We start from the raw sequence: 14,619 nt of genomic DNA, 5'->3' as shown, positions 1-14,619 counted from the left end.
CCTCCAGATCTGAGAGAGATGGGGAGGGAAATTGCCTCCTTTGTTCCCCCTGAGCTTGGCTTTCTGACACAGGTGGCAGCAGCACGCTCAGCCCAGTCTCCCCTAGCTCCTGTGTCCCCCGAGGCCAGGGCGGGGCTGGGGAGCAGGCAGGAAACTGCCAGGGGAGAAAAGCCGGCTCTGGGCTGGCGGGCCGTGCGCAAGGCAGGGGTGGAGCGTCTGCCCTCAGACCACTGCCGTCTGTGTCACCAGCTGCTGTTCCACCGTTTTCTCTCAGGTTTAAGGAACACTGACCACTGGGGTCCTGTGGAGGGGGCTGGGCCTGCCCTCCACACGCTCTTTCAAGGGAAAGTTCAAATAAAGAATCCTGGGTTCGTGTTGAAAAGAATGACTTACTCTTGCCTTTTGCACATGCACCTGGAAGAGACACAGAAGCCACCTTGAGAATTCCTGGTACTTTTTAGACGAGCCCTGGTGCTTGGGACAGTGCTGAGGACGCACTGCCGCCGTGGCTGAGCCCAGCCCGGGCAGCGGGCACCGGGCAGGGGCTGCTGTGAGGCTCCCAGGTGCCCTCCACCCCTCAGGTATCTGGCGTAGTCTCAGAACGGGGCGAGTGCCATGCTGGCAGGAACTCCGATGACACTAGGACATGCCGTGTGGAAGACGGTCAGGGCACAGCAGCCAGCAGGGAGCCACCTCCCGAAGGACAAGAACCTGACAACTGGATCAGAACCCCGCACAGAACCTAGACCCGCCCCTCACCTGAGACGCCGGCACTTCCTCCTGCTCTGCGCCCACCTGAAAACCACGGCGACGCGTGAGCAGCAACGAAGCTGTCCAAGCCTGTGCGGGTCAGAGGCACCAGGACACCAGCCCCGGAGCCCCCGGGAGATTCCTGCCCTCCCAGCACCGAGGGCCAGGACGCTGCCGCTCCCCCGGGGGCACCCGTAGTGGGCAGGTGCCCAGTGCGGAATTCGTTCCACTCCACGACGCGCCAGACCTGGAACTTTGCGCTGTGCGGCCCCGAGTGATTTATTTATTGAGCCGTGTGCTGCGCTGCGGAAGCCCAGCTACACACGTGGTGTTATTTATTAAGACCGACCGGCCCGTGGTTCTGTGGCCACTGTTTTCTTGTTGTCACCTGGGAAAATCCTCATCTGCCCTTGGAAATAAAATGTTTTGGGTTTTTAAAAAAAAACTCGGAATGTTGATTGTTCCTCCTCCCGTTTCCATTATTTTAGTAAAAGGAGACTTTCAAATAGAACTGGTCTTGGTTTTCCCAGTTTCCACCGGAGCAGGGCCCAGCCACCCAAGGTCACTTGGGCGAGAGGTGCTGGGACTCAGCCCTGGAGCAGCCCCTGTCCATGCGGAGGCCGGAGGCCACGCATGCCCCAGACACAGGATGTTTTGTGAAGCATGCAGTGTCAGGCACATCCTGAGATCGTCCTCAACAGGGAAGTGTCACACCGGGAGCAGCGGCGTCACTGGACGTCACACAGACGAGTGCAGGCTTCCGAGCTGTCTCGGGTGCTGCACCTTCTAGTCCACAGGGCGCCCGTGTTTCTCAGGCGGAGGCCGTGTGGCAGCGCTCCCCGGTCACAGGGAAGGGCGGGGGTCGGAGCGCAGCCGAGGTCACAGCTTCACCCCCTGAGGGCCAGAGAAGGGCCGGACAGGATGGGAGTCCTCTGACCGGCCGTCGTCCTCACCAGCAGCCTGGCTCTTTCTGATGATATGCGGCCCTGACACAGTCAGAAGTTCCCTGCTACTAAAAACAGAAGCTCCACAAACACTAAGTGGGTTGGATACCGTTGCTGGCACGGGTTACTCAGCTCACGGGTGTCCTTCCCCATCCTGAGTGTTGTCTTCCACAGCACCCACAGTCCAGTGGCTTCCCTCTCCCGGGTCCCTGTCCCTGGCTGTCAGCTCCCCTCCCCGCCTGGCCCTCAGGGGTCTGCGCCCCTGCTGGCTGCAGCCCCCACTCACCACACAGCCCCTGTTCCCTGTGTTCACTTCCGAATCAAATCTAATAAACAAAGGGAGGATGAGACATCAAAACCGGCCATTCAGTAACGCGTGGAGAATTCTTTTCGGTTCTCGGTGACCCCGTCAAATGCTTGTGTCCGGTGTTCAGTAGCCACACTTCATTTTTGCCCCTTCCCAGGAGAAAGGCCGCTATCTGGTTCAGGGACCGGCAGCCTGAGGTAGGTCACGGTCGTCATCGTCTCCTGAGCTGCTGTAATGAAGACAGTCCCACAACCTGGGAGGAAGGGAGGCCTTGAGAAGTGGAGAGTCGACCCTTTTCGAAAATGAGGACCAACAGCTGTTTTTAAAGCAGGTTAGCCGAAACACACTCTCGGTCCACAGCCGGGAGATTTCCTCATGACTTTAAGGGGAAAAGTATATGATTTGAATACAAACATGCTTCCCTTTATCCAGGGCAGTAGCTGGGAGGCGTCCGTCCCTCGGCAGAGAGCTCCGTAGGATGCAGGGGGCTTGCGTGCACGTGGGAATGTGCCTGCCTCTCCCGAGTTCGTGAGGCTCTGAGAGTCTCCTCGGAAGACCCCCACACAGTGCCAGGGTGAGGGGGACTCGGGCTGGAGAAGGGGCGGCGAGGACCGCCGGCCGGACCACGGCCTCCGGTGAAGCTCTGAAACGAGAGGCACCTCCAAGTCAACACCCAGAACCGCCCCTCCAGTCTGCAGCTGTAGAATCCAATGAAACTCAATTACTAGAAAAAATGAACTGAAAAAAAAACCACACGTCCTAATTTTGTATCATTAGATCCCACAGACGTAAAACCCAGCTCTGCCCGACCACTGCAGAAGTTGGTACCCGTCCCCTCCAGCTCTGCGTCTCTGGCTGTGAGGGGTCACTGTGCCCAGCCCAGCCTGCAGAGCGCGTGTGCGTGTGGCCATGTTGCTGCGGCGAGGCTGGCCTGGAGGCTGGCCGTGGGTGTGCGGGAGCTGCTGTGACTTGCTCTCACCTTGTGTCCTGTGCACTGTCCCCAAAGAGCCTCAACAGCCTTTCTTCAGGGCATCGGTGAGCTTGCTAAGCCCAGGGACCGGGCAGCCCCTGTGCAGGCTGGTTGAGCCACAGGCTTCCGGGTCTCTGACCAGGAACCTGTGTCACAGGCAGACGTGGTCCCCTCTTTCAAAAGGCTGGGAACAGTGCTGTTCGAGGTACTGAAATGTAAAATGTTTCCCTGACTTCCTGGTAGGAGAGAGCAGCTGGGGCTTGGCTCCGGTCCCCTCCCCCCCACATCCCCTTCTCGGTCCCACCTGTCACTGACAAAGCACAACGAAGGAAGGACAGGGTCAGAATTTCAGCACAGCCACGGCAGAGCACGCAGGCCCAAGTGAGGGCCTTCCTGAGTACAGGGCCCCCTGTGACGGCAACTGGCCCCGAGCACGTCCTCCTGCCACAGACGTGATGGGAACCGCGGGCCAGACTGAGAGCCTGGCTGTCCTATCAGCGTCCAGAGCCCGCGCCAGGAGGAGGGGGCCGGTCCACAAGGTCTCTCTCTCCTGCTGGGCCCTCCATATTGTGCAACCAGTTGAGGGTAATGGCTGCCACGTGAGCTTCCTTTTCTGGTGTGTTCCAGAATGTTTTCTACAGGAGACCAAATGCACTTCTGAGCTCCTCCTCCAAAGCTTTGCACAGGTGGGGCCAGCCTCGCTCTCCAGCTCCAGCCATCAACTCCACTGTTACCCTTTCGCCAGCCAGCTTGGGCTCATGGTCGCCCGAAGGCTCACTCTTCCTGCTGTGCTTCTAGGGAAGCCCGGGTCAAGGGCTGCTGGCCCCGTCCCCATCACCGTCCCGGCTGTCCCTTCCGGCCCCTGCAGAGGGATGCTAACCAAAGCAGAGCCCTGTACCAAGTCCCCGTGGGCGGAGGTCCTGAGCACAGTGGAAACTTCCAGTAGGAGCCAGACTCCATCGTGCCCAAAATAGAACAGGAGTTGGCAGGGGTGACAGACGTGAAGTCACAGTCCCCGCTGAATCAATCTGGTGACAGAGCAGGAGTGTCACCCCCAGAACTCACTGCATGTGAGTGGGCACTGCATGAGTTGTTGACGGAGGTCCTGTCCACGCTGGGCCAACTGCAGGTGGGACACCGAGGGCAGAGGGGGGCACATCTGCAGCTGAGAAGGCAGGGGAGGACAGCGGGGCATAGGCGTCCCCTGGCTGGCACTGGGCTGGGCCCACCCCTCCGCTCCACCAGGGGAGAAAGGGACAGAGCACGTGCCCTTTCAGAATTTCCCAATCTTTGGGATGCCCCCCCCTCCTGCTCCAGGACACCCTTCTGTGTGGTCGTGACCAGAGCAAGCCACCGGGTTAGTAGAGAAAGGGCTCAGTTGTTGGTCAGGGCAGGATCCCCGGGGGGGGGGGGGGCTGTTGATGAAAACTGACTGGGAATCGAGCCCCCTGAGCTTCTGTCCCCTTCCTCCCTGACCTGTGAGTAACCACAGCATCCCTGCCCCTTTGGGAAGCTCTGCCTGCGGCCTGGACTGGCTATTCTGTTACTTGTCAGAATACAGACTGTCTGCCTCTGGGGCACTGTGGGTCAGTGCATGTTGAGTGGAAGCCAGGCCAGTCAGATGGGCTTCTGTGGGGTCTCTGCACCCACAGCCTAAAGAGGCTCAGGGCCTCCCTGCATGGCAGCTGCACCCCAAAACGTCCTCGAGTCCCTTGGCAGGAGCTGGGAGGGGCCCCGCGCAGCCTCTCCTGCTCTCCAGAGCTTTAGTGTGTGTCGGGCAGAAGTACGCACAAAGGACACATTCATTCTAAAGCGCACCCTCGGGTGCATTCACTGCACGATGCACCCGCCCCCATCCAGTCCCAGCTGTCCTCCATCACCCAGGGGGACACCTGCGCCCACTCAGTCACCACGTCATCTTCCCCCCAAGCCTGTAACACTTAAAATGAGGGTTTTCAGAGAGCTCGGCGCCAGGGCACGTTTTAGCACAAAAACTCCGGAGCTCAGTGTCTGGAGACACACTCCTTACACTGACACGGCCTCACCGGGACAGGACCGCACACTGAGTGAACACCGTGCCTTTGGGCTGCACGGAGTCTATGGGACACAAGACTGAAGCCACTGCCAGCGTGGCACAGCTATTTGCTGTTTTATAACCGGCTTTATGCTATGAGCAGAAAGAGCACACCCCAAAGTGACGATAGGAACTGTATAGTGAACACGTCAACCACTAACACAGCCATCTATCATTATCATCAGGGGCCACGTATCTTACACAGTTGTGTGTGCTGCACTTTCATACACCGGACGGTGCAGCGGGGTCGTGGGCACCAGCGTCTCCACCCACGTGGGAGCAGCACCCTGTGCTACGAGGTTACGGTAGCCACACCATCCCTGGGGAACAATGTCCTCCAGCTCTGTTATAACCTGTGGGACCACCATCACTAGGCAGCATGTGGGTGCTCAGCCTTGGCCTGTGCCTTGCCTGCCCCTGTGAGCCCCCCCTGGAAAGTCCCAGGTACCCCTGAGGAACGGAAGGGGCGCGGGCTGCAGACGCTGATGTCAGACCGCCATCCTCAGAGCCTTTCGGCCGCGGTAACGCAGGTCTGCAGGTCAGCAGCTTCCTGTCGCCAGCCAGCTGGGGGCAGTAAATGGCCCAGCCCCCTGGGGGCTGAGAAGGCAGTTTCCCACCCATCCAAAGGGTCTTCCTCTTCGCTCGCCTCTCAGGGAGCAGCCAAGGGGGAACCGTGCCCAGACCCGTCCATGATGCTCATATTCTCGCATTCATTCTCCCCTCTCCATCCGGAGGCCTCTGTGGAATTGCTCTGAACATCCTTCCCTCTCCTCTGCCTGTCGGGTTTGTTCACTGGTGGTTTCCTGACGGCCCCCAATGGCTCGGTGACGGCTGGGACACAGCACAGGTCCGTGTCGGCACACACAGACCCTCCAGGATTACACACGATTGGTTCGGACTGCCTTCTTACCACTCTGAGTCGCAGCCTGTGGCCCAAGACACGCAGCTAATTCTGGCCAAAACGTGTTTCTGCCTTGAAGTGGATGCAGCTGAGGGCCACGGCTCGGCTGAGTCTGCGCCAGGAAACCCGGGGGCTTCAGCGGACACCCGAGAGTCCGGCAGCTTGCCTACAGGCCAGGACTACAGCGTTTTCTCTGTAAACATGTCTGACCCCCAAAACTGAGGGTCCGCGTCGCCTTCCCTGCACCCGTCACAGAGAACCAGGCCCTGGCCCGGGAGCCCCCGGCAGCTTCTATGCCCAGTGGCTATACATGGCCAGCCGTGCGACCCAGTATCCAGGGCCAGAGAGAGAACGTGACCAGCACCCCGGAAATGGGTCCTGGGCCCTCCCTGTCCTTAGAAGTAAACACGGCTCTGACCTTAATGTTTTCTGTTTAACTCAGTGAGCAAAGGCAGGCGGCTTCCCATGTGTCTATGGGCCATGTGGGGCTTCTCTTCTGAGCCATCGTCTTTAGCTCGGGGGCCCCCCTCCTGCTGGGCCGCTTGTCTCTATCCCTCTGATGTGCAGAGCACCTTCCAGGCTTGGCTCATGTCTGCGACGGTGAGTTTTCGGCCTGGCCGGGCCGGTCCCTGCGGTGCCGTCCTCAGTCTGCGGACTGTAAGTAAAGCAGAACAGCTTTGGTGGCCCGGCGGGCCTGACTCGATCAGCGCAGAGGAAGAGGAGGCTGCCTGTGCCCTGACATTCTCACCCGACGGGCTGCCCTGCAGATCTCAGGCCTGCCGGCCCGGCCCTGCCTTCACACGCTCACCACACGTGTGGCCAGGGCTGAGAGCGGGTGTGGGGACAGCGACACACAGGGTGGGCACGGTCCCTGCCCTCATGGAGTCGCCTTCTAGTGTGGACAGCAGACCACCACAAACAAACAAGGGAGCAGGCCATTTCGGGGAGCAAGTCCTAGGAAGAAACTAAGCCGGGGCGTGGGGCAGGAGAGGGGAGATGGCATTTTGTGTCTGATGGTCGTCTCTGAGGAAGGGCTGGCTGTGCAGAGAATTCAGTGAACCACGATCTGATGGAGCCAGCCATGCAGGGGAAGAGCTTGCAGACCCGGAGACTGGAACAGGATTTTTCCAGACAAGGGGGGCCAAGGAAGGAGGAACAAGCGAGGGGCAAGGGAAGGGAGCAGCCTTCCCTCGAAGGCCGTGAGAGCTGAGCAGGACCCTGGGCGGGTGCAGAGGTAGAGGAGGACAGCAGCTGCCGTGGGCTCAGGGCTGAGGACCCGGTGGCCAGGGGTCCTGGGAGCAGAGGCCCTGGAGATGGGGCAGATGTTGCACAGGACAAGGGCCGTGTGCCGGAGGGGACGCGTGGGGCGCAGGGAAGGGGAAGTGGGGGGAGTGCAGAACAGGAGACACCGGGAAGAGCGGCAGCCGAGAGCCGGAAGGAAAGCAGGTTTGGTCAGAGAGTAGCAACTTCAGAGCTGACGGTGACTTCAGAGGTCACTTAACAGTTGAGGAATCTGAGGCCCAAAGAGAAAGACACCGTGGAGGCCAGACCCAGGCGTGTGGGCTGCTGGTCTGTGTTTTCGTCCCATCCGGGGTATGTGCCAACTCCAGCTGACCTCCGCCCTGGGTGCCCTGGATGCAGCCACCGTGCCTCTCGGGACCCCCAAACTCCAGGGGCCATCTTCATTCCAAGACCTCAGCCCCCGCCTCGGATCTGGGGCGGGTGCCGGGGGTGCTGCAGGGTCCAGACAGGGGCTGTGCCACCATCTGACAGAAAACAAGGGGCCCCACTGTCGGGAGGTCTGCGAGCTGCACCTGCCTGGTGTCTGAAAAGCAGAGGCCGGGTTGTTTCCTTTTGTTCTAGTATCACCCACATCCTTTTGCTGCCACCAGAGGGCCCCCGAGAGCCGAGTCACAGAAGGACCTGGGAAGGACAGCACCCATCGACCAGGATGTCCTCTGCAGGGAAGAGCCCCCAGGCCTGGGCTCCCACACCCAGGAGACCCCCACTGCACCTCCCTCAGGGTCGGGCTGTCAGAGAGTCCGACTGCTCTCTGGGCACATTTAATGTGGTACAATGAATGGAAGGGCAGGCGCTTTGCTGTGGGATCACCACCTGGACAAGGGGAGAAGGAAGGAGGGTGGGGACAGGGTGCAGCCCAGGACCAGGGACAGTGAGCACGGAGGGAGGCTGGCCCCTAACATGTGTTAGGTTCCTGCACAGGGAAGCCCTTTCTCACTCATCCGCACGCACTCCTGCCAACGCTTCCCGTGAGGCCCCGTTACCCATCCTAACTAAACAGATGAAGGACAGAGGCCCAGGGGGCTCGCCACACTTGAGCCCCGTGGCCCTTTGTGGCCAAGCCAGAATCAGCATCGGCTGCGCCTGCAGCTCACTGTCTGTCTGTCATTCCCCAGCTGGGCCGGGAGGCCCAGACTCACCTCCTCTGACCCAAGATGCCCCAGCAAGCCAGGCGTCCCTGTGATTTTTGTCTTGCAGCTTTCTTATGCTTCTTATGGGAATTTTTATGCATCAAAAAACAGACAACATATTAAGGTCCTTGTGCCCATCACCTAGCAGTTAACAGCACCTTAACTGCTTCATTTTGACCTGCTATTTCACTCTTATTTTCCTCTTAAAATATGTATTTTCAAGAAAAGTCCAGAGTCCTATCATTGCACCCCAAACAACTTTGCTGCCTGAACAAGACCTTTTGCTCAGCCTATTACAGTGGGAACAAAGGTCACACAAGGTCATCGGAGCCCCAACAAGCCAGGTGACACCACGCAGCTGTCCTGCCAGGAGCAGAGCTGGGAGTCCCTCGGACATGGGTCCTGCCTGGCAACCTAACCCAGAGCCAAAGGGGCGAGCCCCACCTGTGCCGGAGGTCACACGTGTGCCATCTGGAATGAAACAGAAGGTGGCCATGAGTGACAAGAGCGGACCTGGGCACTCGATTCTCTGCTCACTACCTCAGCATGGGATTTTGTAAGTTGAAAGGGAAGAGATATGAGTAAGACGCTTAAGTTACCGCTAACTTTATTTATAGAAGCTGCAGGATGAAGTGGGAGATGAATGTCTCGGGAATACCAAGTAGGGGGAGCGGCAAATCGAAGCCTCCAAATCATACGGAGTGCAAGAAACCCATCCCAGAGCCAGTGACTCAGAGCAGCGGGAACGGGATCCGATCGGGCTGGGAACCTCTGGAGGGCTTTCGGTCCAGCGACAAACTGATTACACTCACGCCCCCTCCAGGACAGACCCAGCTCCACTCCCAAGCTGCCCAAACCATTTGTGAATGCGGCATAGGGAGCAGTGGACACGGAGTATTTCCAGGGCTCCCAGGTGAAGGTGGAACAAAAATCCAGGAGCTGTTCCCAGAACTGGCTCCCTGGGAGGGTGGCAGAGGGAACGCTGAGGCTTTTGGGTAAACGAGCTGGTGCTTGCCCGGGTTTGCCGTCCCCCAGACGTTGTCCTATGTGCAGCCAGCATGAGCCGGAGCAGGGGATGGATCGAAGCACTGGCGTGCTCACTTTCCTGGCCAGCTTGGCCAGCCCGCTCCGTAGGGCTTGTCCCCCCGGCCCTGGATGCTACCAAACGGGCTTACGATGCATCACCCTCAGTGAGTCCCCCACAAGTCCTCCCGTATCTTCGGTCCTCCATAGCAGTCATTAGCAGTTTTCTGCCAGGCATTTCCAGATCTCACCCCTTTAAAGCACTGCAGTGATGGTACCGCCAGGCCCCTGCCTTGTTCAGCCAACAAACTGTGACTGGGGATGACGTGTCCTTTCTGGGCTGGAACACTGAATTGCCCAAGTCTGACCCTGCCCCAAGCTCTCTGCCCTCTGCCATGGGGCTGGTGATGTCCAAGAAGGTAGCTGCTCTGTAAGTCTGGCTTAGATGTGACCCAGAGGCCCTGACTGTCCCTGACGGTCCCCCAAGGTCCCAGCCGTGTGGCCGACAAGACAGGAGACTGGTGGGAGGGCAGTGAGGAGACTTATCAGAGGCAGGGAAATGGTAGCTTGAGGTAGGCAGCGGTGACTCACTGAGTACAACTGTCACCTGCGACTCCCTCCCCCTCCGTGGGAGTGGATCTTACACCTCAGGAAACCGTAGCTCCAGGGGAAGTGGCTAGAAATGAGATCTAAGGAGTGCGTGTTGGTTGCCTTGGGCTCTGGCGGAAAGATGCAAGAAAGGGATGAGCTGGGAAAATGATGACTTGGTTTGCACGCAGGGATGAAAGAGGAGGGCAAGTGAACGTCAGAAAGAAGCCGCTGCGTCTCCGACACCAGCAGCCAAGTGGTGAAATGGAGGGGCACCGGGAGCAACAATTGCAGCGACTAACCCAGCCACCTGACAGAAGGAAACCAAGCCCCGGACTTACCTCCCTGTCTAACACCTCTGACAATGAGGCGACACCCAGAGAATCATTTCAGAAGGACAGAGCAAACGGCCAGGGCTGGGGCTCTGCTGACTGAGCTCCAGGCTCAGGAGACCGGCCCTTCTCTTTCTTCACTGCAGCCAGAAGACACCTGCGTTCCTATGAGATGGGACCACGATGGAAACCGCTAACCTGCAACAAAACAGACAAGTCTCACGATGCGCAGCAATTATGTCCTGGAAAGTGTGCGTGAACACTGAATCAGCAAAACAGACTCATCGCTCCCAGGGGAAGCACAGGGTTACGTTTTTACAAGCCTCTCGTGGCAGCATCTTTGTCATGGGAAAAAACTCAGCCAAGCTTTCTAGCAAGTTCCAAAGCTCAACTACAGGCCGACCCGAAACTCTGAATAGGTTGCATCCCAAGTTAATTTGTGAGTGATTTGTCTCTAGTCCAGAGCGTGTGTTCCCATAGAGGACAGGCTAGCCCTCAAGAGCCCCATCGTGGGCTGAACCGCTGGGGCCACAGCAGTGGCCTGAATTCTGTGCTGCGGAATCGGGGGTGCAGACAGGACAAAGAGATGTGACCTGCCCCCTCTTCACTGGGCCTGAGGGCCCACTCTGCCGTTGGCACTCGTCTGCCTCTCTGTGTTCTAAGCACTGGCCGCCAGGCATCACGTGCCTTTCTGGGGTCCCAGTACCCACGGGAGAGTCCCACCCCTCCTGCCCCCCACCCAAAGTGCTCCTTACCCCCAGTCCAGCTCATGGTTCTCTGTGATAATGAAATCTCAGAGTCCTTTTCCACAGGGCATCTCAGCTCCGAGAGGAGGGAGGGAGGAAGCCGCTATGGTTCATTCACACTGATCCCTTGCCTATTTGTTTGCAATTTGATGGAGGCACCTATTCTAACAGGTGCCTATCACCCCAGGCAGCAGTGGCAATGGCAGGGAGAGCGCCTGCAGGGAGAGTCAGCGACATGACTGGGGGGGAGGGACGTCATCAGGGAGGTCCCTGAGGGTCCTGTGCCTTGTTCGTCCCCTCAGGGAGGGCCTGCTCTCCAGCTGCTTGCCTCTCCGTAACTCCGCACCCTGGGGGTCCTCAGGGTCCAAGTCCAGATATTTCCCCGTCAACCCTGGGGTGGGCCAGCATTCCAGTGCATCCAGAGTGGCCATGACATGGGAGATTGGGACAGGCAAGGACAGGGGCCACCCTGGGCGTCTGGACTACTTGTATTTATGTTTATAGCACCGTCATCTGTCTGCCTGAAGCCCTCTGGAGACATGTTTTTTAATTTTTTGCCTTGGGTGAATCAAATACCTTCACATGCTGTTTTGCTGTTCTTTTTTTTAACTTACTTTTTAAAAAGATTTTATTTATTTATCTCTAGAGGAGAAGGGAAGGAGAGAGGGAGAGAATATCAATGTATGGTTGCCTCTCATGGGTCCCCTGCTGGGAACTGGCCTGCAACCCAGGCATGTGCCCTGACTGGGAATCAAACCGTAATCCTCTGATTCGCAGGCCCGAGCTCAATCCGCTGAGCTACACCAGCCAGGGTGCTATTCCTTTTTTTAATTATCAGTTAAAACACAAATCGGAGTCAAGTGCATGTTCCTGGCAGGCTGCGGCTGCCCATGCCTGCAGCTCATGGACCAGCCTGTTGCCCTCAGTTTCTCTGCAAATCAGAAAGCCTCTGAGTCCGTTGTAGCCACAAGACCATGCGTGCGCCCGGAGTGGGTTCAGCTTTCACTGCGAGCCCAGCCGGACCCCCACACCCTGCACGGTCAGTGTGGCTCTGCCCAGTTCGCAGGTGAGGATGGAGGCTCATGGGAGACAAGTCCTTGCTCGGTCCCCACCGCTGGCCAGCCCAGGGCCACTGGCCCAATGCACTGGCCCCTGGAAGCTCAGTGGCACCATTTGCCATTCTTGGGGATGTCTGTAGGCTGCCCACTGCCCACTCAGGCCCTCTTGCAAGTAGACCAAGGGACAGAGAAAGGCGCCATGGTGTCCGGAATCATTGATTCTCATTGTCATGGAGGTATTAGGGCTGCCGGTACTTTAAGGAGACTGCCTGGCACCCACATAAGACCCAGAGGCACCTCGTTTCTCCCACAACCCATTTTCATCGCAAACAGACAAGAGCAGCAAACAGCCTGATGAGGGACAGTAGCCCCCAAGGCTGAGTCTGGGTGTCTCCCTGACAATGGGGGGCAGGCTCCTGGCTCTCGCCCAGGTGACTGTAGGAGCAATAGAAAGGTGAGGACCAGTGTGGCTGAGCGCAGCAGTGGAGAGCAGGGCGCTCACGACGGCCAATGTCCCAGGGCCGCAGCGTTGGAACCGACCCTCCCAGGGACCATCTGACCGCTCTGGGCTGCTGGGCCCCCTGAGTCCCCGCCCTCGGCTGGGTCTGCTCCTCCAGCTTCCCCTCAGTTCTGAGCATATTGGTTGTTCCGTGGGAGTCAGTTCCTGCCGTTTCCAAACGAGAATCCAAGTGGGTACTCACGGCCGGAACGCCTGCCAGGTCCCCCCACCGAGTGTACACAGGCTTCAGAGCCACAAATGGTCTCACGACCTGCGGCGGTAATTAGCTCTGTCTTTATTTCTAGGTTGCAGCCCAAACCAGAAGACATGGTCCATATCTTTTACTCTTCTGTGAATTTATTACGGAGATTTTTGTCCTTGAGGAGGCTTACTGCGATTGCTGATTTTTCTCATTGGAAAGAGAAACAGCAACTGTCTGTCAAATGAGGAGCAATGGGCCGAGTCCCAACCTGCTGTCCCCACAAATCACCGCCCATTTCACCCGCACCGCCCCCCCTCGGTTCCCCAGCAGCCCATTACTTCAGAGTGTGTCTTGGCACAAAGGCTGGAGTTTTCCACAAGACACTACCCCTTCAAGAACTTTCACAAGGGAGACAGAAGGACTCAAGTGGCGAATGAACGAACGAGGGTTCCCCAGCGCAAGCCGGTGCGTGGTGTCCCCAGGGGCTGCGAGATCCCTCCGCCGGGGGCAGGTGTCTTCCACGTGCATCGGTGCTCCCGGTGCGCGCGCACTTCTTGTCCTGTGCATCCAGAAAAACAAACGTTTTAAATTATTTTCAGTGACTGCCTTCAAAACAGCAGGGTCTCACCCCTCAACAGGACCTCACGTGGGGTTCAGGAGCTTCTGTTAACGAGAAGCCCGAAGGGGCCTGTGGATTCACTCGGGGCTTCTGAAGTCAGGGAAACCTGCTCATGCACCTCTGAGGAATGACCTAGGGGTCATTCTCCCTGGGCCCACCCGAACCCCCATCCCACCACCACCAGCAGCAACACGACACACCAGGACACACCGGCTACTGTTCTCTTAGGAACGGCACCGAGATGTGGCCTGCTGTCACAGTGGGGTGGGATGGGATGGCCTGGCGTGGAAATGCCGAGGTGAATGTGATTGGTTCAAAGCAGATGTTCTGGGAAGCCCGCGTCTCTGCCCAGAGGCGTCGGAGGTGGAGGACGGCTAGGCCAAGGTCCACCAGAGTAATTGTGAACTTGAGTCGACAAAGCCTTGACTGCAAACCTCCCCGGAAATTGCGCTGTAGGACACAGCTGTGCTCGGAGTCAGTTCGCCTTTCCTCCTCGCCGTGTCTCTGCGTCCTGTGTGCCGAATGAGCGGCCTGCTTCCGAAGGCTGCAAGGCTCGGGGCTGGCAGCAGAGAACAGGGAGGGAAAAGCGAATCTCAGGAACACACGGGAACACCTGCTGCAGGGAATGCCATGTTCCACTGGGACGAGGGAAAGCAAAGCGTGGCCAGAAACGCAGCCAATCCTCTTTCGGGTTCATATTCCAAGGAAATGCAACTAAAAGCTAGAAATAAGAAAACGTCCACCATGAAAACAAAGACATTTTACAAGGCAACCACGAGCACCCCAGCGTGAGACACAGGCGGGCCTGGGTGGCGAGTTCGTCGAGTGCTGGAAAGAGACACGGGTGAGACAGGACAGGCGGCTGAGTTGGTCGCAAAGGCCCTGCCCGCCCCCTCCAGGAGCTTACACTGTGCTTGACCTCGAGGAGCCCAGAGCGGGCCTCCTGTTCCCACGCGGACGGGTGGTGCTCCGGCGTTCTGAGTGGTGTGGTGGAAGGCAGACGTTTCCTTTTCCTCCTCTGTAAACTGGGAGTCCAGCACTCTGGCCTGACACTTCCACGGCCTTCAGCTCCCCGGCAGAGCTCTGAGGACGCACGTGCCCCACCCCCCAAGGCCCTCTTCCCGCCCCCAGCTGCGGCAACAACAGCACTGCTCAGCTGGAATGGAGTGCAGGA

The 14,619-nt window shown here is 58.3% G+C and overlaps 1 protein-coding gene across 3 annotated transcripts in view; it reads left to right on the top strand.

Annotated features, from left to right (window-relative positions):
• The window catches only part of SLC37A1 (solute carrier family 37 member 1), a 45,495-nt gene extending 44,229 nt beyond the window's left edge, over positions 1 to 1,266 (top strand). For all 3 annotated transcript variants that reach the window (XM_037144588.2, XM_037144587.2, XM_037144589.2), the window contains one exon: positions 275 to 1,266. In XM_037144588.2, coding sequence (XP_037000483.2) covers positions 275 to 290 — 16 coding nt within the window. In that variant the 3' untranslated portion in view covers positions 291 to 1,266. The remainder of the gene's footprint in view (positions 1 to 274) is intronic.
• Positions 1,267 to 14,619: the final 13,353 nt, after the last annotated feature.

Source organism: Artibeus jamaicensis, unplaced genomic scaffold (assembly GCF_021234435.1).
Source record: "Artibeus jamaicensis isolate MK-2021 breed Jamaican fruit bat unplaced genomic scaffold, CSHL_Jam_final scaffold_474, whole genome shotgun sequence".
In the NCBI taxonomy this organism is placed as follows: domain Eukaryota; kingdom Metazoa; phylum Chordata; class Mammalia; order Chiroptera; family Phyllostomidae; genus Artibeus; species Artibeus jamaicensis.
Note: the sequence above shows the minus strand (reverse complement) of the source record. Positions and strands in the feature narration are given on the sequence as shown.